The sequence below is a fragment of the Podarcis vaucheri genome, assembly GCF_965113315.1.
Source record: "Podarcis vaucheri genome assembly, chromosome: 2".
NCBI lineage: Eukaryota > Metazoa > Chordata > Lepidosauria > Squamata > Lacertidae > Podarcis > Podarcis vaucheri.
In genome coordinates this window covers 28,080,079-28,106,260 of record NC_138760.1, presented here as the reverse complement: position 1 = coordinate 28,106,260, position 26,182 = coordinate 28,080,079, and the positions used below count along the sequence as shown (strand labels likewise).

The 26,182-nt window shown below is 44.7% G+C and overlaps 1 protein-coding gene across 3 annotated transcripts in view; it reads right to left on the bottom strand.

Moving 5' to 3' along the window:
- Nucleotides 1-19,333: 19,333 nt before the first annotated feature.
- The window catches only part of AXIN2 (axin 2), a 48,383-nt gene continuing 41,534 nt past the window's right edge, over nucleotides 19,334-26,182 (bottom strand). For all 3 annotated transcript variants that reach the window (XM_082212435.1, XM_082212437.1, XM_082212436.1), the window contains exon 11: nucleotides 19,334-22,217. In XM_082212435.1, coding sequence (XP_082068561.1) covers nucleotides 22,091-22,217 — 127 coding nt within the window. In that variant the 3' untranslated portion in view covers nucleotides 19,334-22,090. The remainder of the gene's footprint in view (nucleotides 22,218-26,182) is intronic.

Below are 26,182 nucleotides of genomic sequence, written 5' to 3'. Positions count from 1 at the left end.
ATATAGAGCACATGTTGTTAGTCATGAAGCAACTATTTAAAATTCCACAGCTAGATCATTAATTTCACAGGATCCTTTATAGAAGACAACAGAGGGTGAATAATAAGTATGGCATTGGAAAGAGAAAGAAATAGCGTTTTTGGCGCGTTTTTATGGGCAGTCCTTTCTAACCCGGCCTTTGAGTCAGCCTGACTTTGCCTTTGCACCAATTAAAGGACAGATCCTATTGCTTTGAAGTCAGGAAGTTGCCCCAAAATCTCCTCCCTGCAGCTAAAGAATCCTGTACCTTGGAGCAAGTCCCTTTGACGTCACCGGCTGTTTTTCAGTTAAACAAAAACGGTGCAACTTTCAGGAAAGAGAAATACACGGCCACATATGCTGTGTAGTTTGGCCTTCGCTTGTAGGCCATTTTGCACGAGTCCGGGTCAGTAATTTAAATAGATGTTGATGCGGCAAATTACGAATAGATGGAAATCTCACAGAACGTAGTTGGGGTAGGTTTGGCACAGGAAGTCTATATAACTTTCTTCAGGCAGTTACTCAAATTCACAAAGTTTCAAGGGTGTAGAGGGGCCAGGTAGGCGCACAAACCCTACTGCCACCCTCTCTGGACCTGCTTCTTACTCTCAGATATTGAGCCTGAAGTTCTGAAGATGGCTTCTAGACTTGTTCAACTGAGGTTGTTGTTGCTGTTTAGTCATTTAGTCGTGTCCGACTCTTCGTGACCCCATGGACCAGAGCACACCAGGCACTCCTGTCTTCCACTGCCTCCTGCAGTTTGGTCAAACTCATGCTGGTAGCTTCAGGAACACTGTCCAACCATCTCATCCTCTGTCATCCCCTTCTCCTTGTGCCCTCCATCTTTCCCAACATCAGGGTCTTTTCCAGGGAGTCTTCTCTTCTCATGAGGTGGCCAAAATACTGGAGCCTCAGCTTCATGATCTGTCCTTCCAGTGAGCACTCAGGGCTGATTTCCTTCAGAATGGATAGGTTCTTGCAGTCCATGGGACTCTCAAGAGTCTCCTCCAGCACCATAATTCAAAAGCATCAATTCTTTGGCAATCAGCCTTCTTCATGGTCCAGCTCTCAACTGAGGACTCTATCCCAATTCCTGATCACATGATGGCTTCTAAGTGCGTTCAGTTGAATGCACACGGAAGCCCCCATCAGTCCCCAACATGTGAAGGCCTGAGATGTGCCAGCATGCCTACGGAATGTGGGGGGGGGGGGAGCTTTCCTCAGTCGCTTCATCCAATGCTAGTTCCGTTTCTGAAATGGAAGAGAGAAGAGAACAGTAGTCCAGAAATGAGGATGGGTGCAAGCAACTCCCTCAGTAGCAAGAGATGCTACTCTTTTTACTGGCCCTGCTCCTCTGTCTTGAACAGTAGCCAGGCACAGAGACATAAAGTAAGCGAGGTGACTTCCAGCCATATTTTAGATGTGTGCCAGGAATCTTAGTTGAATGCCAAATGGCTGATTTTGTATGGAGCATGACAGACAAGGCGCCTAGAAATTAGTAAACTGCTCTCGGAGATTACTATAGCAGAGCATGGTATAAATCCTAAGGAACAAGTAACAATACCCTCGCCAACTGATGTGGAAATGTGCAGAACTTGATTTAAGATTGAAAGAATAAGAAAAACAGAAATTGATAGATAAGCACAACCCACAGCTTGCATTGTTCTGGCCCCTATGATTTTTTTCCATTTTGTATGGCTGCTATTTTTAGAATATTCCGCTTTGAAGAGCACAGTATATAGTTGTGGGAAGAGAGACATTGGTTGAGTTTTCAGATTAGGAGAGGGGCTAATGGCCACAGTGATATGTCTAAAAACAGTTCCTATAGGGTCTCCTGCAGCACCAACTCCAGCTATGGTAACCAGATCTTGCCACATAACAACAACAACAACAACAACACCCCGCCCATTTGGTGGGAATCCGACTTGTCAAACAACCACCCTTGCATGGGAGATTTCCAAATGAACATACACACACATTTGTACAAAAATGTTCAGCATTCATGCAAATGTACTATATCACTTTGTATTCAACCTATGCCATTCAACCACTACTTACATTTTCCTAAGTCTGCTTCATTAATACTAATGACGGAAATTTTTGTTTCTTCAGGAATTTACAACTTGTAGTGGGGACTCCACATCGCAGTTGCTGCACTCCAACCTAGATGCATTACCTAGCTTTGCCTTAGCAGTACAACCCATATCTACAAAGGGAAACTATTCAAACAGTTAATACAACCAGAGGTCCCAAACCACGTAACTTTGCCTCAGTTGGAGATATGGGCTCCCCCCAAATCGTAACCTGAATTAGACATTATTGACACAATAAATGAGGGTTGGGGAGGGTCCTGAGCAGTGTTTCTATGCCACTGTGCACAGCCATACGAGAAGATGGAGGACAGTGGCTGACCCAGGCAGCAGATGCTGGAAGATGAGGAAGAGGTGGCAAGGAGTTGAAGAGAGTTACATGTACCACACAGCCCACCCTGTGGCCCTTAAGTTGCCCTGATGACCTTGGGTGATGAGAACAGGGTCCCGTTGCCCTGTGTGGAAGGAAGATTCAGTGATCAGCCTGGGTAGCTTGGAACTGTTGTCGAGGAGGGGACCATATTGTCCTCCTCCTCCTCCTCAGGCAGCCACATATATCAGACGGGCCTTGACTTTACCCCTTCCTAGAGTTCCCCTCTCATATCCTTCTGCCCTTACTGCTGATTCCAGGGTACCCCCTTCTCGCTTGCCCTTGCTAATGCCAGATATATATATTTTTTGAGTTCTCAATTTGCAAGGAGATGCAAATTCATGGAATACATGCAGAAGGCCTTCTTGGCAGTGGCGCCCACCCTGTGGAAAACCCTCCCATCAGATGTCAAGGAAATAAACAACTATCTGACTTTTAGAAGACATCTGAAGGAAACCCTGTATCGAAAATAATTTAACGTTCATTTTTAATGTGCTGTAAGCCGCCCAGAGCGGCTGCGGAAACCCAGGCAGATGGGCGGGTATAAATAATAAAATTTATTGCTATTGTTATTTATTTGTGTGTGTGTGTGTGTGTGTGTGTGTGTGTGTGTGTGTCCCCTTTTCTGTATTAGGCACAAGATTCCTCATCATTGATCAGGTCTGGTTTAGCATATTCCTTGGCAAAATGGGGGAAAGTGACATTCAAACCATCCTGGATTTGTTTCTACCGAGTTGTCTGACAAATGCTAACATTTTCATGCACTGAGCATGCTCAGATTCCTAGTAGAATTTGCAAAATCCAGGTGTATGCGCCCAAATCGTGCATGCACACACACACACACACACACACACACACACACACGGCAGACAGTCTGCTGAAGATGTCGCCAACAAGGTCATTCTGTCCTCTAGGCTCATCAAGCAGAGCGTATTCAGAATTTTAAACAGAGTATCTCCTCACAAGGGATAGGCTCTTTCCACAGTAACGATCAACAAAAAGCAGAAAGCCTAAACTTTAATAACTCTGAATGGGAAGCAACTCAAATCACATCCAGAACAGGGAAGGGGAGGAGGGAATCTCCGAGTCTATTAAAACATCATTTTCTCCTCTTGATTGATATTTAAAGGGATCAGAAGCAAGAATTCAAGGCAGCATCTAGAATCAGCCAGCCTGCTTGCTTAATATTTTAGAGCACCTGTGTTTCTCATCAAATGTGCGACCAAAAAGGACTGGTTAAAGGGGCTTTGATCTGACTTTAAATACCTCCAAACATCAGTAGCTGGAGGCATTTTAATCTGATTTTACTGGAGCTGGGCTGGCGTTAAGAGAAACAGAATGTAAAATTAAGTTCACATTTTCCCATCAATCCTTGAAGTTTCTAATGCACCCCTGACCCCAAAGGTAGGGGTGGCAAAGAGGGATCTCCTCAGGTGGTTCACACATGGGTGACAGTGAGAATACAGCATCTTGGGAACACACAGCTGTCCACTGGCTTATTGGGTGCAGTAAGAGCTTTTTAAAGTTAATGTGCACATGCTGTCTTTCATGTTGTATCCCACCCCCTTGCGCTTAATTGCTTTATAAAGCAATTACCCAGAAAATTAGCCTTTCAAATATATACTAGCAATTCTTTCGGTAATGGGATTCGAAAACACCAGAATGTTCACACATGCAATACCACTGATACCAGATGTACTGGTTTCGTCTAGTAAAAATTGTGAGTATTCCTTGATTCTGAGATGGGCAAACTGTAGCAAGGTTTTTGAAATCCGTATGTCTCGAGAGACAATGGAGTGTGCCTCCAGGGGTGAAGTCAGACTTGCTTATTAGCAGCACCAAAGTGAGCTCCCCAGGTCACTAGGGCTGGCTTTCAACATTGCGATATGTCACCAGCTAAACATCGCGATATACAGATATATCACGATGTCTGAAATAAGGATGGAACTATGTAGAGACATTGGCTGTTTCCCCCACATTGTGATTTTTGCATAGCACATTCTCTCTCTCTCTCTCTCTCTCTCTCTCTCTCTCTCTCACACACACACACACACACACACACACACACACACACACACACACCATGATTGCCAGGTCAAAAATTATGAAACAGATATCATGATATGGATTCTGCATATGGTATACATGATTATCGTCTCACAAAGCAACTACGGTACTCTACTCCGAACTTAAAAATGGTAAGTGTAATGCCGGTAGTCAACAAAAGAGATTCATAGACTCTCTCAAGGCAAATCTATATTTTAAAAATGCAGTATAAATACTGACAACTGGGAAACACTGGCCTGTGAGCGCTCCAATTGGAGAACAGCCTTTACCCAAGGCTTCATGGGCTTTGAAGATGCTCAGACTCAGGACGAAAGGGAGAAACGTGCTAAGAGGAAGGCACGCTTGGCAAACCTGCACCGTGATCAACTCCCGCCCGCAAACCTAGGTCCCCACTGTGGAAGGACGTGTGGATCCAGAATTGGCCTCCACAGTCACTTATGGACTCACTGTTAAAACCTTGTTTATTGAAGACAATCTTACTCGGCTATGACTGATCACCAAAGAAGAAGAAGAAGACAACTCTCTGGGAGAAGGGAAGTTATGCTGGGGGAAGCAAGGAGTTCCCTTGGGCGTCTTGCAAAAGCGGGTACAAAAAATTAGATGAATAAGGTGAGGAGGGGGAAAAGTTGCCAAACACGGCTGAAGAGTCTTCTTTTTAAAGCCTCAGATTTGTCAAAGGAAGGAGGGGATATCCAGTGCTGCCAGTGGGATTTTCATTTTCCTACACTGAATGGTGTGTGCAAAAAAATGTATGTGAGGTTCCTAAGTGCCCCGTTGGGAAGTGGGTCCCAAACCTGAATGGGCGGTGATACATTTGATGTAGGGTTGGGACTGGGGAGTCTCCATTGCTTGGGGGCTCGAGCAGACAACCTGGTCTTCCAATGGCATTTCCAGGCAACTCTGATCTCACCCTTGCCCCACCCCAACCCTGTCAGTGTTGCTGGTGCCAGGAGGGCAGCTCTGCCCCACCATAATAATAAAAATAATAATAAATTTTATTTATACCCCGCCCCCCTCCCCAGCCAAGACCGGGCTCAGGGCGGCTAACAACCAATCATAAAAACAAGTTGATTAAAATACAATTTAAATAACAAGATTAAAATACAACACTAAAACATTAGGATGCAGCCTCTTCACAGGAGCAGAAAGGAAAAAAGAAGAGGGGGAGGGAATCAAACTGATTCTAAGCCAAAGGCCATGTGAGTTGCCAATCTCATGGTTGCACAGGGTGGGTCATTCCATTGGGACTGGGTAGAAAGGAATGCATTGAAATGCTCCAGAGGTCCCATGCCTGCTGGAAGTAAGGACGACACCTTTTGCCCATGCCAACGAGAGGAAATCTCGTGCACGCTTGCAACTGATTTGTGACCTCTCTTGCACCAGCTCACCTTCTTGGACCAAATGGGGACATTAAGAGTCAGGGTTCTCAAAATAACAGGGGCTTGGTGGGGGAGATGTGCTCTCTTGGCAACATGCAAAGAAAGCTAGCTCATGTGCAGCCATTGAGCCATCTTCAGCATGAGATCTTGAAGAGGATTGCAGAGATTTTTTATGCTGATTTTTTTTAAAAAAATGGGGAAAGTTTCCAGGGACAGTCCTGGTTTTACAGAAGCCATCCCAGTTTCTGATTTGATCCCGGAATGTCCCGCTTTTCCTTAGGACGGAGAAATGTTGGAGGGTATGGACTTACCCAACCCCCAAGCCATCCGAAGGCAGCCCTGTATAGGGAAGTTTTTAACATGTTTAATGTTTCAGGTTGTATTATGTTTTTAGATATGTTGGAAGCAACCCAGATGGGTGGGGTATAAATAGTAAAATCACTACTACAGTGGTACCTCAGGTTAAGTACTTAATTCGTTCCGGAGGTCTGTTCTTAGCTTGAAACTGTTCTTAACCTGAAGCACCACTTTAGCTAATGGGGCCTCCTGCTGCTGCCGCACCGCCAGAGCACGATTTCTGTTCTCATCCTGAAACGAAGTTCTTAACCTGAGGTAATATTTCTGGGTTAGTGGAGTCTGTAACCTGAAGCGTATGTAACCTGAGGTACCACTGTACTACTGAAAACTGTATAGGACATTCCTATTTTCCTCAGATAACTGTTGGAGGGTACAAAAGTGTCTCATCTCTGTTTCACATCCTAAAAAAAAAGTTTTACCCTGCCTTTCCTTTGGATTCCCTCTGCTTTTGAACATGATAAAAAGAGACGAGAAAAAGATAAAGTCCATAGATAGGAATCAATCAAGTCTGGAAATGTTGCAGCAGAGGAAGGCCTTCGCTTTTCTCTTGTCTTTCAGAATCCTGTGAAAGGCAAGGAAACTGTTTTTAATATACAAGAGTTCAAACAGTGAAGCTCCGTAGCCAACAGTCACGCCATAAACTCTAAACTTTACATGGAAACTCTCTGATCTCTTTGAACTCTCCACCCCCCACCCCACTCCATTTGGCAGAGAATTCCAGTGTTTAGGCTTTTTTTTGTGGGGAGATTTTCAAGCAGGATCATAAGGAGGGTTTAATATATTTTTAAAACACTCTCCTGCCTTCAAAAACCACTAATGCCCACTCAGAAACATCAAGGCGTTACTTTGAAGTGCCTTCTGGCTATAACCCTCTTACACTCTTTGCTTGCTAGGTAATCAAATAATTTAATGTAGACCTGGTAGTATAATATTGGACAGTTGTGAGGGTATTTTTATAATTAATTAATTAATTAATTGACAAAAAAAGAGTCATTCATTGCAAATCTGCAAAGCAATCGCTGTCCCTAAAAAATAGATGACAAGTCGCTTTTGCTTCCTTTTGGGAATCTGTCACACGCAGCGAAAGTCTCTCTGTCGTTCCTCGCTTGCTCCCGGCAAATGCCTGTCTCCTGATATATTAACACCCAGGTAGTAAACAAAGCTTTGTTCACCCCACCCCACCCCACCCCACTACACAGGGTTGGCCCAAGACATTTCGTTCACTGAGGCAAGTCAAGATGGGTATCCACTCCTCCAGGGGTCAGCAAACTTTTTCAGCAGGGGGCCGGTCCACTGTCCCTCAGACCTTGCAGGGGACCAGACCACGGTATATTTTTTGGGGGGGAGGATGAACGAATTCCTATGCCCCACAGAGATGCATTTTAAATAAAAGCACACATTCTAAAGGTAAAGGTAAAGGGACCCCTGACCATTAGCTCCAGTCGTGACCGACTCTGGGGTTGCAGCGCTCATCTCGCTTTATTGGCCAAGGAAGCCAGCGTACAGCTTCCAGGTCATGTGGCCAACATGACTAAGCCGCTTCTGGCGAAACCAGAGCAGCGCACGGAAATTCCATTTACCTTCCTGCCTGAGCGGTACCTATTTATCTACTTGCACTTTGACATGCTTTTGAACTGCTAGGTTGGCAGGAGCAGGGACTGAGCAACGGGAGCTCACCCCATCACGGGGATTCCCAGACCATCCGCAGGCCAGATTTAGAAGGCGATTGGGCCAAATCTGGCCCCCAGGCCTTAGTTTGCCTACACATGCACTCCTCTTCTATGTACAAAAGCTGACCAGACTGACAACAGAAGCCACGTCCACCCTGTAGAACTGAAGCACAACTGTTTATTGTGGTTTTCTATCAAAGAATCCTGGGAGCCATTGTTTGTTAAGGGTGGTAAGGGCTGTTAAGGTGTCCCCCTATTCCACACACCCCGCCACAAAAGAGCTGAAATTCCCAGAGTGGTTTAATAGCCAATCCTTCTTTCCAAGGAAATGTAGGAATGGTAGCTCTGTGTGGGGAATAGGGGCCTCCTAACAAACTCTCGGCACTCTTAACAAACTACAGTTCCCAGCATTCTTCTGGGGGAAACCATGAGTATTAAAGTGGCTTGTTGTTGTTGTTTAGTCATTTAGTCGTGTCCGACTCTTCGTGACCCCATGGACCATAGCACACCAGGCATTCCTGTCTTCCACTGCCTCCCACAGTTTGGTCAAACTAATGTTGGTAGCTTCGAGAACACTGTCCAACCATCTCGTCCTCTGTCGTCCCCTTCTCCTTGCGCCCTCCATCTTTCCCAACATCAGGGTCTTTTCCAGGGAGTCTTCTCTTCTCATGAGGTGGCCAAAGTATTGGAGCCTCAGCTTCACGATCTGTCCTTCCAGTGAGCACTCAGGGCTGATTTCCTTCAGAATGCAGAGGTTTGATCTTCTTGCAGTCCAATTAAAGTGGCTTAGAGTTCTTCAAATGTACAATGCAGACGTGTGGCCTTAGCGTGCTATGCAGGCATTGGAATTACATTTTGGTGCCATGGAAACACTGTCCTGCCACACACACAACATTTAAGAAATGGGAGTCATGAGCCCCCAAGATGTGTGGAATATAACTCACCAGAGCCTCATAGCAACTTAAAAACTAAGGGTGTCTCCAGTCAGTACTTTGCAGGAGGGATTCAAGCACGTGCCAGTTAAAATGGATTAAAGGGCTCTATCACCCTACTGCAACATATTCACTTTTTTATATAAAAAAAGAATTATCTGTTTGCTGTTTAGAATGTGGTCAGGAAACGCACTGATAATTGCAGGATGGACAAATTAGAATGGATGCTGAATTAAGAACTGGATATAATCTAATTTCCTCATCAACTTGGTGCAAACAAATAATCATGAATGCTCAATGAAGAAGTCATCTGCAGGGGCCCCAAGCCTTCAATCCTAACCTCCTCTTACCTGGGCATAAGTCCCTTTCCATTCACCACGACTTACTTCAGCATAGACATGTTTAGGATTGTACTGTTACAGATTTGCTGTGGCATAAGCTCTTGTGCAGCGGAGTCCACTTTTGTCAGGTGCATACAGCGGGCTCTCTGATCCACAAAAGCTTGTGCCACAATGAATCTGCTGGCTTCAAGGTGTTACAAAGCTCTCTGATGTCTTTGCTCCCAAAGACTAAGATGACTACCCCTTCTGGAATTTGTCTCATAAATCACCTGCCCGCCATCTGTATAGGAATGGTTCCCTATGTACGTTACTCTCCACGGACTAAGCGGGCAAACCAACAAACCCACAAATATTCTCCACAGGTAAAGATGGCCCTGATGTTGCCAGGAGAGTAATGAACGTGACCCATGGTTAAGCCTGCAAAGTGTCTGCTGGTGCGATTTGAAGGAACACAAGTGTAGAAGTACGAAACGAAAGTGTTCCAACCAGGGCCGGATTTGGGGTTGATGAGGCCCAAAGCTACTGAAGGTAATGGGGCCCTTTATATGTCCATCTGTCCTTTGTCAACAACAAATTGCTGCTGTTTCTTGTGTTGAATATATGCTATATGGTAATTTATGGACCTAATAGGTATCTAAAGCCATTTGCACATAACAAAATATGTATATTATCAAAGTAATTGAGATAGAAATGAGCAAACCAGTGATATTTTAGGGAGCAGGCTAGCAGGCGGGGCCCATTACTTACATCACAGAAGCCTACAAAACACAAAACACTGTTGCTGTATGTAGGTTTTATTTTATTTGCTTTTTATCATATTTTGTAGATGTACATCCAGGTTCTTTTTCTTTAATTTTTTGGGGGGCCTAAGCTATAGCTTGTTTACCTTATACACAAATCTGGCACTGGTTCTGACTGCAAATGCGATGGCTGCTGTACCAGCTGCCTGTGCATTGTGAACAAATGTGCGTCTCAAAGAGTGAGCTGTAGAATTCAGAAGCATCCGAGGCTCCTGCAGAGCCCAAGACAAATGTAGGAAGCTAGAAATCCCAAAGGGTCTTTCTCTCTGTCTCTCTTTGTGTGTGTGTGTCAAATTTTATCAACTCAAAGCACTGAACTACACAATGCAAAAGTTAACGGTACGTGCTGCCTATAAATATATACAGAGGATAAAGAGAAAAAGAGGGTTGTCTGAGGAGGTCAGTGGAAATTATTCCAAACTATTAAGGCCAAGGAAAACCGATGTTTCAAGGAAGGATTTCACCCTGGAACATTTTTGTGGATCCCATAGAGCAGCTCCTCCAAGTGTCCGTATTTTCCAGGGACAGTCCCGGATTTACAGAAGCCGCCCCGGTTTCTGATTCAATCCCAGAATGTCCCTCTTTTCCTTAGGATGTCCCTATTTTCATCAGAGAAATGTTGGAGGGTATGGAACCCCCAAGCCAAGGAGATAAGTAACTATACAACCTTTAGAAGACATCCGAAGGCAGCTCTGTATAGGAAAGCTTTTTTTAAATGTTTAATGTTTTCTTATGTTTTTATATACAGTGGTACTTCGGGTTACATATGCTTCAGGTTATATACGCTTCAGGTTACAGACTCTGCTAACCCAGAAATAGTACCTCAGGTTAAGAACTTTACCTCAGGATGAGAACAGAAATCGTGCTCCAGTGGCACAGCAGCAGCAGGAGGCCCCATTAGCTAAAGTGGTGCTTCAGGTTAAGAACAGTTTCAGGTTAAGAACGGACCTCCGGAACAAATTAAGTACTTAACCCGAGATACCACTGTATGTTGGAAACTGCTCAGAGTAGCTGGGGCAACCCAGTCAGATGGGTGCAGTATAAATAATAAAATTGTTGTTGTTGTTGAATAGGACGTCCCTATTTTCATCAGAGAAATGTTGGAGGGTATGAGTCAAATAGGTATTCTAGGCTGGGCTTCATATGGAGGCAAAAAGCAACCGTTCAAACCATTCAGCTTGAAATGAAAGCAAGACTACATATGCTCCCCAGCTAATTAAATTAAAGTTTGCTATAAATTGGTTGAAATCCAAAAGCCACAGCAGGGCAACACCTTTATTAGGACCAGCCAAAATGTTACAGCGTTAGTTAGTCCTATTAAAAGTATGACTGCACTGTGGCTTTTGGGTTTTTTCCAGCAGATCAAGACGACGACCTGCTATTTTTGGTAACATTTACCCTTCAAAGTGCATTGGTATTCCTGCTATCCCAACTCGGGAAAGAAACATTTGCAGCACAACTCTACACATGTCTGCTCAAAATTAAGTCTCATTAAGATAAATAGGTATTACTCCCAAGGTGGTGGGGAGGCTATATGATTGCAGCCCAACAGCTAACCCCTCATCAACACCACTGGGAATTGGGGTTGGAGGAGGCACTGGAGATTTCCCTCTGCCACAGTCTGCCAGGTTCTGTCACCATGGGGCTGCCTAAGACAGTGTTTCCCAACCACTGTTCCGCGGCACACTAGTGTGCCGCGAGATGTTGCCTTGTGTGCCGCGGGAAAAATTTAAAAAATCGAAAGATTTTTATTTTTAAAGTCAAATTTTCGATTGGGGCGTCGTCACTAGATGACCCCTGGGGTTCCCTCCCTCCCTCCCGCTCTGCGCCTCCCTCCTCCTCCTCCTCCGGGGAGGCCCTTCCTGGCTCTCGGCCAAGGCTTGGCAGCTGCCACTCACTCGCTCGCCCACCCGTCCCTCCATCCCTGCACCCGGCCTCTCCCCCTCCGCCCCCGGCGCGGGGGCTGCCGGGATCCATAGTCCTCTCGCCCTTGGGCTCCGCGCCCACGCGGGGTGCGCAAACTACGTTTCCCAGCGTGGCCTGGCGGGTCAGGCGTTTTGTTTGAAGCGCTCTTCTCCCGGCCATGGAATGAGCGCAGCGGCAGCGGCCGGGCGGGCAGGGGCTCTTCCGCGCAGACCCCGCGCAGCCTGCCTGCGCCCCCGCGGAGATCGGGCGGCAGGATGGAGCCTGGGGATCCCCGCGGAGGCGGAGCGGCGGAGGCGGAGGCTGCCCCCCAGGTAGGGCTGCGTCGGGGGGGTTTATTTTTGCAATGCTGCATCCGCGCCGGAGGGGACGCATCGGACCGCGGGGAGACCCCTTGGCGGGCGTGCAAGGCAATGCTTGCGTGCAGGCATTGCATGGAGTGCAGTGCAATGCAATGGCAACGCGGCGCCCTGCATGCATGCATGCAACTTCCACCGGCGCTCCGGACTTGGCAGGTGAGGGGGGTCCCCAGTGGGCGGCAGAGAGAGCCGGGAGGGCGAAGGGGAGCCGGGGGGGAGCAGCGCTGCTCCCCGAGCCGAGCCCGGGGGGAAAACTTTGGCATCGTTGCGCCGGGTGTTGGAAGCGGAGGCTGGCGGGGGCCCCTCACCTGCAACACCTGGTCGCCTCTCGGACTTCCGGGGTTGACGCGATCTGGGAATGGCGGATTCCCTCCGAGCTCCGGAGGGAATCGGCTCAGCAGGGGACGGGTCTTTGCCGTGCCGGCGACACGGGGACCCTTAAAACCGCAGGCGCGGAATGCCTGCGGACTGAAGACTCGGCGGGTGCCTTAAGTGCCCCCCCTGATTCGCGAAGAGCCTTTTTAAAGGCTGCGGAGGGGATACGGGGGGTGGCGCGGCACTGAGAGTCCATCGCTACCTCTGCTGAGCGAAGCCGCGAGCCATGACCGGAGAGCGCTGACTTCCTTCCTTGAAATTCGGCTGAAAAAACAACCCGTGAGTAATTTGGACTTGGCTTTTAAGAAATGTATCCACTGAATTTGAGACGATCGGGGGATGTGCTAAAAGGAAGTCCGCACCCCCTACCTTGCAGACGATCTAGAGCAACGAAAAAAGAACTAAGCTGGAGTGCCTACCCTGTAAAGGGTGAGTTCTAAAAAAGACAGTAACTTCCAAGATTTGGAAACTTTGAGCAGGAGAGAGGAGTGTTGGATGTTTTATGTTCTGCTGTAAACAACCCCCCTCCCGGGCCCGGGAGCGTCCTGCTTTGGAGCTGGTTTAAGAAGTGCAGAGTTTGACAGCTGTCAAAGCTGTCAAACGGACTGTTAATAGTGGAAAATTGTTACCTAAGTTACCTCTGGATTAAAAAGAGTTACAATTGATCTAAAATTGTTGGAAATAAAGAAACAATAACAAGACAGAGGACTGTTGGGGAAAAGAATACTAAGTAACCAGATTCCCTCTAGAGGGAATTCTGTGGAATTACAATGGCTGTGGATGGAAAGATACTGGGAGAAATCGAAAGGATGTTTTATTTGGTTGGAATCTTACAAGAGCAGACTACGGCTATGAGTGAACAATTGATGACCTTGACTTCTGAAACAAGTAGTCCTGCTGAATTTAAAGAGGACCTCAATGAGAAAGAATCCACAGCTGAACCAGAAATGATAATAAAAGCAGAGGAGAAGACAAAACAAGAAAAAGAAGAAGTGATGTGGGAAAATATTGAGCAGAAGCTGACGCCTGTGGAATACAAACAAGGAGACTATTGGAGTAAATCTACTATAAATCCACGAAAGATGCAGAAGACGAAAGTGGAGGCCCTGGGAGTTTATGAAATTAAGGAATTTAAAATAAAGAAATATAATTGGGGCCTCCACATAGACTCTGACTTTGATTACCTTCAAGATTCATGCCTTGTGGAAACTCTTCAGCAGCTGTTTGCAAATATGGGAAGAGACTTTGGACTGATGGTGAAAGAACTCTTTCGAGATGTGACGACTGGCATAAAGGGTTACCAACAAGACCGGCGGAGAGGGACTGAAAGAGACTGGAGGGCCTCGGACGTGAGGAACCCGGGCTAAGAACTGTTATTTTGGACATGCTTTGGGAAGGGACGCAAACCGGGGATGGGAGGGAGGGAAAAATTAAGTTCTAACAACACTCATGATTATGGGATTTGGTTAAAAAGATCATTATTCAAGACAAAATGGGAAATCGTTGGAAGGGAATTGAGGTCCAACTTAGAAAAAATTAATTTTGTTTGTTTTTATAAAAGGACTAATATTAGGACAGGGAAATGCCAATTTGCTGACATAAATTTGGAAATGGGGATGCAAGGGAGGGGGTAGGGGGAAGTCAATGACCAGGGTTAGGAAATAATATTTTCGGGAAAGTATATATGTTTGTTGTTGTTTTCTTTTATTTTTTTTTTCTTTCTTTGTTTATGTGTTTATTTGTTTCTTGTGTTTTTGTTTTTGTCTATATAAAATGTGAAAACCCAATAAAAATTTTATAAAAAAAAAAAAAAAACACCTGGTCGCCTCTCATATATTTCGTGCATTGCATTCATCGCCAGCTTTCTCCTCCAAGGAGCTCCCGGGGGCACGCGTGGTTCTCCCCGTGTTATCCTCGCAACAACAGCCCTGCGAGGTGGGTCAGGCGAGTGGCCCAAGGGAGCACCCAGGGATTGTCCTGGCCAGGTGGGGTGATTTGAACCCTGCTCTCTGCCCGGTCTTCGTCCTCATTTAGCCCCCACATGTGCATGACTGTGCATGACTGAGGTTTTCCCCCCTCGTCTTGGCTATGGTGTGAGTCTGTGCTGTTAATTAATGGGGTTCTGCCTTCGGAGAAGATGAGCCAGCCCTCAAGGAGGTGATTATGTAATTTGCTAGCAATTCATGTCCCTCCCGGCGTGACGCTGCACGCTGACGTCACGGGGCTGTAATGGTGGTGTGCCTCGAGATTTTTTTCATGAAACAAGTGTGCCTTTGCCCAAAAAAGGTTGGGAAACACTGGCCTAAGAGGGCAAGATCTGAGAGTCTGTATACAGTTCTGTACCTGGGGACACGGGTGGCGCTGTGGGTTAAACCACAGAACCTAGGACTTGCCAATCAGAAGGTTCGAATTCCCGCAACGGGGTGAGCTCCCATTGCTTGGTCCCTGCTCCTGCCAACCCAGCAGTTTGAAAGCACGTCAAAGTGCAAGTAGATAAATAGGTACCACTCCAGCAGGAAGGTAAACGGCGTTTCCGTGCGCTGCTGTGGTTTGCCAGAAGCGGCTTAGTCATGCTGGCCACATGACCCGGAAGCTGTACGCCGGCTCCCTCGGCCAATGAAGTGAGATGAGCGTCGCAACCCCAGAGTCAGCCACGACTGGACCTAATGGTCAGGGCTCCCTTTACCTTTACTTGGATTATGCTTGTACTTTTCCATTCAGCCCCAGATACCCTGTGACAAAGTACCCTGGAGAGCAGCTCTTCTGTTCCTCTGGGAAACCACTCCTTTCAGGAAGCAGGCCCTTTAAAGGTTCATTCTCTGAGAACCTCAGGTCACATTGGCCAGAGTTGCCATATGTCCTCTTTTCCCAGGACACATCCTCTTTTTCATGGTTAGAGTCATCATAGTGATCCAAAAGTAGAAGTCGGTAAATGTGTCCTCTTTTTCCCCTCTCTCTTCAAAATATGGCAACCCTACAAAGCATTCTTATACCACTTTAACTGACATGGCTTCCCCCTGTTTTCTGTGTCTCTTTGCTGCTTTCTGTTCTCTTGAGGGAACGAAAGGGGAGGAGGCCTCCAAGACATACAGAACGCCATTCATTGTTCAGTACATTTCAAATATTAAAAGCCCTTCCTCTGATTCAGTGCTTAAGAAGACAAAGCAAAGCGATCCTCCACACCTTGGCACGTTTCTCAGGAAATGTGAGACTACCTGAACATGCTGACACTTTTCCATACCCACATTGTGGTCAATACAAAACGAAATGAAATGCTTAAGGCGTTCATTATTTATGTGCCGCCCATCTGGCTGGCTTACCCCAGCCACTGTGGGCGGCTTCCAACAGATTTAAACACAATAGGACAACATTAAAAACTTTCCTAGCCACAGCTGCCTTCAGGGGTCTTATAATAGTCAGATAGTTGTTTATTTCATTGACATCTGAAGGGAGGGCGCCACTACCGAGAAGACCCTCTGCCTGGTCCCCTGTAACTTGGCTTCTCGCAGTGAGGGAACCGCCAGATGGTCCTCGGAGCTGGATATCAGTGTCTGGGCTGAATGATGGGGGTGGAGACGCTCCTTTAAAAAGTATAAACTAATTTTAAAACTTATTTTCTTTAAGTGATCTATGTTTGCCAGTAGCAAGATGTTCCACACATATTTAAATGGGTGAATATGACAGACACAAAATTTTGTGGGTCATTCTTCTGGCGTGGCGGGGTCTGTACTCAAGAAACAAACTGCAACAAGACAGAAGCTTGGTTTTTAAAAAGAAAATCTGTGCACACATTCTATGAATGGTCTCTTATTAAAAGTGCTGGGGTTCGGGAATTCAGCCAGTATTTGTCAATATGAAGACTGATGAAATCGGTTGACTTCTAGACAAAGTTTCATTTGGTATGTCTTCTTTCTTTCCGGGTGCTTTAATATCTTTGCTGTCATATTTTCTCACTGATATCAGCAAGTGTGAGAGTCAGAACTTGTTTTGAGTGTTTGTTTAATGAAAGCTCAAGTTCTCCGTGTTCTAACAGTGCTTGAAAGAACAGCTCAAAATTGCTCCAGGAGCCACTTTCAGGAACCCCTGCATCATTCTGGTCAGGTCAATCTGCATCAGAGTGCAGGATCAGAGCGCAGGATCAGGACCGGCACTTCTGAAATAGTCAAGGTGGTGCCATTCTTTGAAAGCGACATATTAAGGTGGTATTTAATGATCACCACATCCGACTTACAATCAAAACAGGAGAGTTTTTCCACTTCTCATTCATTTTTAAAGGACTATTCAAACACCCTTTTATCTCCACTAAACAGCCTGCCATGTATTTGAAGACATTTTATTTTTTGTTTCTACAGACATCCAGGGGGGCAAAAAGAGAGAAAAGAAGAAGAAAAGAAGAAGAAGAAAAGAGAGAGGCAAGTATTTCAGAATAGTGATATATGAAGATGCAAAGGCTTATATGGCAAGCGAAGGACTTCAAACTGACTCAGACACATTCATCTTCCCAAGAAGAACTAGACTCAGTGTGATTCATTTTAATAGCAGAAGAAGAAGAAATAATACTACCGTGCAGTCTAAGTTCCTAACCTTTGATGGTAGAATAGGGGGGGGGGAATAACTTTCTTCCCCCATGTTGCTGAAGTCTGCCTACCCATCTGTTATGTCCAGCTCATCAATTAAGGTGAACCCACGAACTTGAGGTGTTTAATAAAGACAGCAATCCATTTAAATGTGGGGAACCACCTGCAGCTTTATTTTAACTGAGAATTCAGTTCTTAGCCCTGTGTACTCAGTGTGAAGTTTTTCTCATGTTAGGAATGAAGTCTCCTCTCACAGGCAAAATAATTCCAGATGCACTGTTACTACCTGGGCAAGAGCAGAACAGGGAGAGGACGGAGGAAGGACTAGATGCCATTTCTGGATGACACAAAGGAAAGAAAGCCCAAGTTTTTAACAAGGGGTGTACAAAGGGCACTGCAATGGATGGCAAGTCACAGATAAGAGAGGTCTTAGGTGTCAGGTAGCAAGAAGATGGGCACTATGGTGGAGCAGAGGTTTTCACCAGGTATAAATCATCATCTGAAGAGATGTGACTGGTCACAAAATTGAATTCCTGAATCATAAGATGAGAAGGATGCAGAAACTGAATAAGAGGTGTGTGTGTGTGTGTGTTTCAATATCCAAGTCTTTTTACAGAATGCAGAAACAGTGGCTGGGAGCATTTGGAAACCTATACAGTGGTACCTCAGGTTACATAAGCTTCAGGTTACAGACTCTGCTAACCCAGAAATAGTACCTCAGGTTAAGAACTTTGCTTCAGGATGAGAACAGAAATCGTGCTCCAGCGGTGCGGCAGCAGCAGGAGGCCCCATTAGCTATAGTGGTGCTTCAGGTTAAGAACAGATTCAGGTTAAGAACAGACCTCCGGAATGAATTAAGTACTTAAGCCGAAGTACCACTGTATTTAGAGCTCAAATATGCTACTGGGACAAGCCCTATTGAACGGGAATATGATATAGATACTCTCGAGATCAGGGTTTCCCAAACTTGGGTCTCCAGCTGTTTTTGGACTACAACTCCCGCCATCCCTAGCTATCAGGATCAGTGGTCAAGGACGATGGGAATTGTAGTCCAAAAGCTGCTGAAGACCCAAGTTTGGGGGAAAACCGCCTAGGTCCATGTCTGGAAGTAAACAAAAACCCTCTACAGTAAGAGGTTCTCTGGATTTTACCATTGCTGCACATTGTGACAACGTCAGAAGCTCCTCTTGACTTCAGAAGTCACTCTCTTCAGTGGGGACTGTAAGGTAAGTGTTGTTTAGCTTCTTACTGAAGTAGGACACCAGGGCTATATACCTTTTTGACAAGGCCACCTTTGTGTTAATGAGCATTAATGGGGCTGAGTGACTCAAGAGAGCCACCATTTTTCTCCCAGCACTGCCTCAAACCTTGCCCTGAAGACCTCTTATATGATGTGATACACGTTGATTTAATCTATGCCTAGGGTCTAGTTATTTCTGCTTTGACGGTTATCCACACGGACTTTTCAAGGCTTAATGTGCTGTGACTCAAGTCTGCCAAAAACGACATGTTTCGTCCTAGTCCCTCTGCTTTTAGATACATAGGAGGTGATTGTAGATACATACGTTAGCTACTACCAGTAAGATAATATCAAAACATTTAAACTGAGAGGAAATAGAACCCTGCATATGCTCAAAGACACTCTCTTCTTTGCCTGAAGGCAAAATGAGCCATGTTTTCCTGGCATCCAGGGTCTCAAGGCTAAATTAAGGTTCATTGCAAAACCACTTGAGATTTCAACTTTCATTACTTCAACTTTTCAAACTTAGAATGTTTTAAACTTCCAAAATTGCCTGGATTCCTGTGGTTTGAGATTCAGTGATCTTAGGACAGCTGTCTAAAGATGATAACTTACTTAAGATTTCTTCACTCCCAGTTAATTAACCCACCACTCAATTCAACCCCTTGCATTTTCCTTTTAGACTCCCTTCCCACGCAACAAAGTTCTTAAAATGAAACTCCTAGGAATGTATTTCTTTGTATTCAGGATGGTTTGGATGGTTAAAACTTGCTCTAATAAGCAAAAAAAATAAAGACCCTTAGATTAAAAACCAGAACAAAAAAAGGGGGAAAGATTATATTAATTTGAAAAATATAAAAATTTTAATAAAGGCTACATCTCTTAATTACAATAATTATTGTACCAAGTAATTTTTTTTCTTTAAATGAAACTCTTTATAATGCATAATTTACAGTATAAGTAGAACAAATGTCATGGCAAAAGTCATAAAGTACAAGGACTTGTAGTAAAAAGGCATAAAATATATTATACATAAACCCCTTTACACAAAGAAGGGAAGAGTTTGGACCCTGAACACAGGGCGTAACATGGCATATTAACACCATGTAGGCACAGGTACTGTACTGATTGAAGTGTTTTTCTTAAAAACACACACTAGAGATAGTGTATTAATAGCGTTTTCGCATCACATTCTTTTCTACACTATATACAGACGTATTATACAAAAGAAATGTAACGTTGGCATACAATGCACCAATTAAAAACAAAACACAATAGAAATAAAATGTGTTTTCGGGGTGGGCAGGTGGCCCTTTTTTAAAAAAAAATTTTTTGCCACAATACACACAATCCAATTAGAGGATGTATTTGATAGTTTGAACAACGACACACCCAAAGCGAGAGACTCTGTTGCCCTTATATAGCTCAGTGGAATCTTTTATTATGGGGAGCCGTAATTTCATCATCTAGAAAGTTGGAAGCAAGCTATGCAGGATTGAACAGGGCACTAGCTTCCATTTGCTATAATGGAATGGGATGGGGCACCATACATTTTGACGGTTTGGCCTATTAAATACAGTTTACCATACAGAAAAGTACCACTACCGAAAATGTGACTACATTTCTTCAAATAAATAAATAAAAAAGCATCACTGATTTCGTTGAAAAACATTCTATTCAGGGTTTCCCAAACTTAGGCCTCCAGCTGTTTTTGGAATACAACTCCCATCATCCCTAGCAGGAGCTGTGGTCAGGGATGATGGGAACTGTAGTCCAAAAACAGCTGGAGACCAAAGTTGTGTGTGTGATCTGGCTAAACTGGTGTTTATGTGAACTGGATGGTTTCATGTACCGCTTTTCATAAAACTGGACTATATGAACCATTTGGGTCTGCATGAACTTCATAATCCTGCACTTGGGGACTTGCTATAGGATGCTTTGCTGAAGACACTGGAAGCAATGCAATGCATTGCATACTGCAATGCTACAAAAATACAGACAACTGTATATTCTTACCACAGAAACTGACTGATAAGACCCATATATTATTACCCCCTGTAGCTGTTATATTTATCCCATGAGAACACTGCTAGGTCTGGTGCAGAGCCAACATTCTCAATCTGCCCATGGTTAGGGGGATCAGGAACACCTATGGGCCTGTGTATTCATTCATCGTCCTCTCCTGCAGTGAATTTTCCCCAAGCTCACCAAGGTGCAGCATTCCTTTGGACCATCATTAATGGTAGCCATGGTGAGCTTCAAACCAAACTTCACAACCATGATTGGAAGCAGGCTTGAGCAAACTCTTCTAAACATAATCACAGCTAGCATTACCATCAGGGCAGATATAACCCTGCACTGTGGTTACGTGGGGGGCGCTGTGGTCTAAACCACTGAGCCTCTTGGGCTTGCCAATCGGAAGGTTGGCGGTTCAAATCCCCACGATGGGGTGAGCTCCTGTTGCTTTGTCCCTGCTTCTGCCAACCTAGAAGTTCGAAAGCATACCAGCGCAAGTAGATAAATAGGTACCACAGTGGCGGGAAGGTAAATGGTGTTTCTGTGCGCTCTGGCTTCCGTCAGTGTTTTGCTGCACCAGAAGCGGTTTAGTCATGCTGGCCACATGACTCGGAAAGCTGTCTGCAGATGAGCGCCACACCCCATAGTTGTCTTCGACTGAACTTCACCATTGAGGGGTCCTTTACCTTTTACCTTTGCTGTGGTTATACTCAAAAGAGGAGGGAAAGGGAGGCAGGGGAAAGGGAGCAGGACGAAGAATGTAACAGTCTATGGGGTGATCCTGATCTCCTAACCACTGATAGGCCACCAAGTATTATACATCTGAACCAGGCCTAGCAAACAGAGCAGCATTGATTCAAAATCTACCAATTTTTAGAAGAGCAAATGTGTACAACAATATTCCCTCTTCCTCCCCTTTTCCTCCAAGAAAAAAACAGCTGGAGGAATAATGCTGGACATAACATGATTCCAGCTTGTTTTCTAAGGTGGCAGAAAAAAATTCACTTTACTTTTCTTCGTAATAAAAGACAAAATTCTAATGATTTAGATAGTGGAAACAAAGTAAATAATAAAATATAAAACCACCCCTTTTTTCCATATCACATCTTCTCTTCTCTCCATTGTTTAAAGCAGCATGTCCATAAACTGGACTTAAGGGAAAAAACCAGACTGTTCAATAAATATCAATAAGGATTACTGTAAGGTAAGCTATACACAGTTTCTCTTAGTCCATAAGGTTTGGGATCCCCAGGAAGCCATATATTATATATGGAAGTCTTTCAAAACATGGTCTGCATCTTCAAAAACCCAGAGTGGTCATGTTTTCAATAAATAGTTCGGGGTTGTTAACATCCTTGCACCCAGCTCAACAGACACCTTTTTAAAAAAATAATAATGTAAGGCTGATTTGGCGAAGTCTTCATAGTCTTCTTAGTTTGTCTGTGTTGCTTTTTCTTCATTGGTTCCAACCTTCCTTCAAAAGCTTTGTTTGGTGGTTTTGTCCAAAAGCCAGTGTCTTTTAGCTTATTGTCTCCTTAAAACACACTCACACAGACAATGCCAGCCAGTCAATCTATCAGTCAATCCTCTCCACTTTCCCAAGGACTCTTCCTTCGTACATTGGCAGAACAGTGTCGTCGTCCCAGATTTCTTCGAAAACTGCACCGCAGTCAAACTCTTTGCTTGCCTTCTTGAAGTAATACCTGGAATCAATAAGATGCAAAATAAATGAAGAGCATTTTGGAATTGCTGTTTTTGAAAGTGTCTGTAGCAAGCACCCACCCAACATTCTATATCCAGAATGTCATAAGAGCCCAAGACCCCTTGCCCAAACACCAAAATCTTATGTTTTCATGGATAGCTATGGCAGAATTGAGACAAAGAACACCAAACATAACATTAGAAGACCCAATGGCCCATCTAAGTCCAGGATCCTGTTCTCACAGCGGCCAACAAGCTTCCTGTAGGAAGCTCACAAGCAGATTGAAAGCAACCTGCTGGATCAAACCAAAGATGAAGTTCAGCAGCCATAATCTGCTGCCTTCCAATTGCTTCCAGCATCGTCTTGCAAGGTAGGAGATCAACAGAACACCCAACTAGACCGAGCAACTAATATTCAACAGCACAGTGCCTCTGAATTTGGCTACCACCATTGATCAACCCTGCACTCTGTGAATTCCACCCCTTCCAAGCCCCTTTTATAAAGGCATCTAAGGCAAGTGGCCATTAGCTCATCTTGTGATCAAATTGTGATCCAGTTGCCACAGGCTGGCATTACCTGGCTCCTTCTTTGACATAGTACATCAATATGATCCTCAACGCACTCTTCCCCAAAAGCCTTGCTACATCTTATAACTAAGGTTAGTTATCCATATGATTCACCCTAAAGGCACACATTATGGTTACAAAAGAGATGCTACTGAAAAACAGCCTAGGCATGGCAAGTGAACCTTGCCCTGGTTGTCAACATAAGGACACATGGATTTCCATCATCACCATGTGAAACTCCATAGTCCCATTTTGTGCTGCTGTCTGTTGTTGAAGTGGTGCATGTCTCGAAATGTGGTGGCAGAGACCCACATGGCAAGTTATGTTACATCTAAGGGAGAAGGATTTTGACAGGCCCCATTGGTATGCAGAATTGGCTTAGCTTGCAGAATGTAACTTTTATCTATGGTTTGGGGGCAGGAAATGGGAGCTTGTGACCCTCCAGATATTGTTGGAGTACAACTGCCATAATCTCTGACTATTGGCTGGAGCTGATGGGAACTGGAGTCTAGTTGCCTGCCTCTGGTTTAGGGACAGAAGGGGCCACAGAGAGAGAGAGAGAGAGGGAGAGAGAGAGGGAGAGGAAGAGGGAGAGGGAGAGGGAGAGGGAGAGAGTTCAGACTGGACCTCAGCATTGTAATTGAGCCCGAGCTGTTTTGAGAGAGCTGTGCTGACAGAGAAATTATTGCAACTCAGAATTCTGCCTTATATTCCTGTCATAAGATATACAAATGCTGGACCAGAAGGAGTTTGTGTCTTCACAGAAGCTGCTGAGACTATTTCAAGCAGAGTTATCCACTGGCTAGGTTTTAAACCTCCACGCTTTTCAAAAAACCCTGTAATTCTCTGTGTCAAAGTTTTGCAATAGACCACTTTAAAATGACACTGCATTATCAGCACCCTTGCTATATTGGTATTGGTATTATTATTATTATTATTATTATTATTATTATTAATTATTTCAGCAAACCCTCACAGAACGTATTATTTAGTTGTATACCTTTGCTTTTAAAAGTTTTATTTATCTGTGGGTAAGAAACAGGCTTTGGGATTTCTGCTGTGTTTTATTGTGTTAATTTTGTTATGTACAGTAAACCCGCAAACTTAGGTGCATTTCACTTGTGTGCATTCAGCTTTACGCACTTGGCCGAAATGTTAAAAAAATTAAAAGGGGGGTAGAAAGGAGGCGGGTGTTCCATACAGGAAAAAAGGCTTTGGAAATCCCACCTGCCATTGTACCCTAGGACGTGGGTGGCGCTGTGGGTTAAACCACAGAGCTTAGGACTTGCCGATCAGAAGGTCGGTGGTTTGAGTCCCCGCGACGGGGTGAGCTCTCGTTGCTCTGTCCCTGCTCCTGCCAACCTAGCAGTTCGAAAGCACATCAAAGTGTGAGTAGATAAATAGGTACCGCTCCGGCGAGAAGGTAAACGGCGTTTCCGTGCACTGCTCTGGTGTGCCAGAAGCGGCTTAGTCATGCTGACCACATGACCCAGAAGCTGTACGCCGGCTCCCTCAGCCAATAAAGCGAGATGAGCGCCACAACCCCAGAGTCGGCCACGACTGGACCTAATGGTCAGGGGTCCCTTTGCCTTTACCTTAATTATGGCTTTAGGTGTGATCCCCAGAACGTAACCCTCTTGTAAGTCGTGGGCACAACTTGTGCATAATGTGATTAAGTGCTCTATAAATCTTTGTGTGCAAACAGATGGGAAAGAAGAGTCAGTGAACTGAAGCCCTGAAATGGGAGGTAAATCTGCTTTACTGGAACTTGGAAGCGCAAGTTCAATTCTGACCACAACAAGGTGATTGCAGCACCATGGTTCTCAAATATCAGGAAATGTCTGGCTTACCCCCTCAGTTTATATCAGGGGTAGGCAACCTAAGTCCCGTGGGCCAGATGCAGCCCAATCACCTTCTTAATCCGGCCCGCAAACGGTCCGGGAATCAGTGTGTTTTTACATGAGTAGAATGTGTGCTTTTATTTAAAATGCATCTCTGGGTTATTTGTGGGGCATAGGAATTCGTTCATATTTCCCTCCCAAAATATAGTCTGAGGGACGGTGGACCGGCCCATGGCTGAAAAAGGTTGCTGACCCCCTGGGTTTATATCAACGCCCACGATATGGTCTTTTATCATTTGTGAGACCAGCACCACTGACTTTGCTCAACTGCATATATTTTGACAAAGCAGTCTCCATGAGAACAGGCCCTACAGCAGTTCACTGCCCCCCCCCCCAAAGCAAGCTAAGCTTCCACAGCTCAAAGATCTACACGATTTAGACTGGGCATATCACACTCTGGACATATAAATGCAACTTAAGAGGAAAGCTCTTGAAAAAACAAAAGAAGGGCAAAAAGGCAAATTGAATATACCATTTAATAATTTTTTTGAAAGAGGAGGCACCTTTGGGACAGTTATTTAAACCACTTACAGATATTGGCAGCAGGATTGCAAAGTTTCTCCCTGGCCAAGCATCTGATTTAAGGAAATAAAAATCCCAAACAAAACCCACTATTTCCGATTTAGCCATATGACTAAACCTTATAGAGCGCCGCACCTACAATTTTGAGACTTCTACTAAAGTGGATTTTGAAGAAGAGAGAAAAGTTACACATTGTAAAACCGGGAATATTTCATTTGAGGCCTGTTGTTGTTTTTTTCCTTTTTCTTTTTTAGTAAAAGCTCCAAACTGCTGACACATTCCAAAGAAGAACATCCAAAAACAGAGCAACACTTTAAAAAAAGGACAGAGATTGCTACATCTCTGCTTCGATATTTCCGAGTGGCCCCCTGCGTAATGAGCAATCTTGGCTTAGATGGCAATATTTGACACAGAAAGGTCAAGCAGGAGCGTCCCGCTTTCCCTTTCTTCAGGCTTGGGATCGTTAGATCACGAAGCCAGTGCTCATGCAGACAAAAAAAATAAAAAAATAGCGCCCCTTCCCCTCTTGTGTCAAACAGTAAGGACCCCTCTATTATCCTGAATTAGACCGTTCAGCTTCTTGATTAAAGGTTCCTTTTATCCCCCCTTCCAGCATTCTTCCTTCTCAGGCTGCTTAATTGCATATGCACAAAATGAAGGCCTTCCATTCAGAGGGTTAGCATTTAGGGAGCCTGCTTGTCTACTACCACACACACACACACACACACACACACACACACACTCCTTGCACCCAGGCTGATCTCTCGCCCTCTTCCAAGAAGCTCTCTTTTGCCATGCAGTCACAGGCAAGGAAATATTCTTATCCAATCAGCCTTAAGGGGAAAACACCAACAAGCACCCCCCAAGTTTTAAAGTAACTAAGTATATTCAAAGGAAAGGCAGCTTAGTCACATTTTTTACCATTTTTTTAAAGTATCCCCTCAACTTTGAATTCCCTCTTATAAAGCAACTTTCTT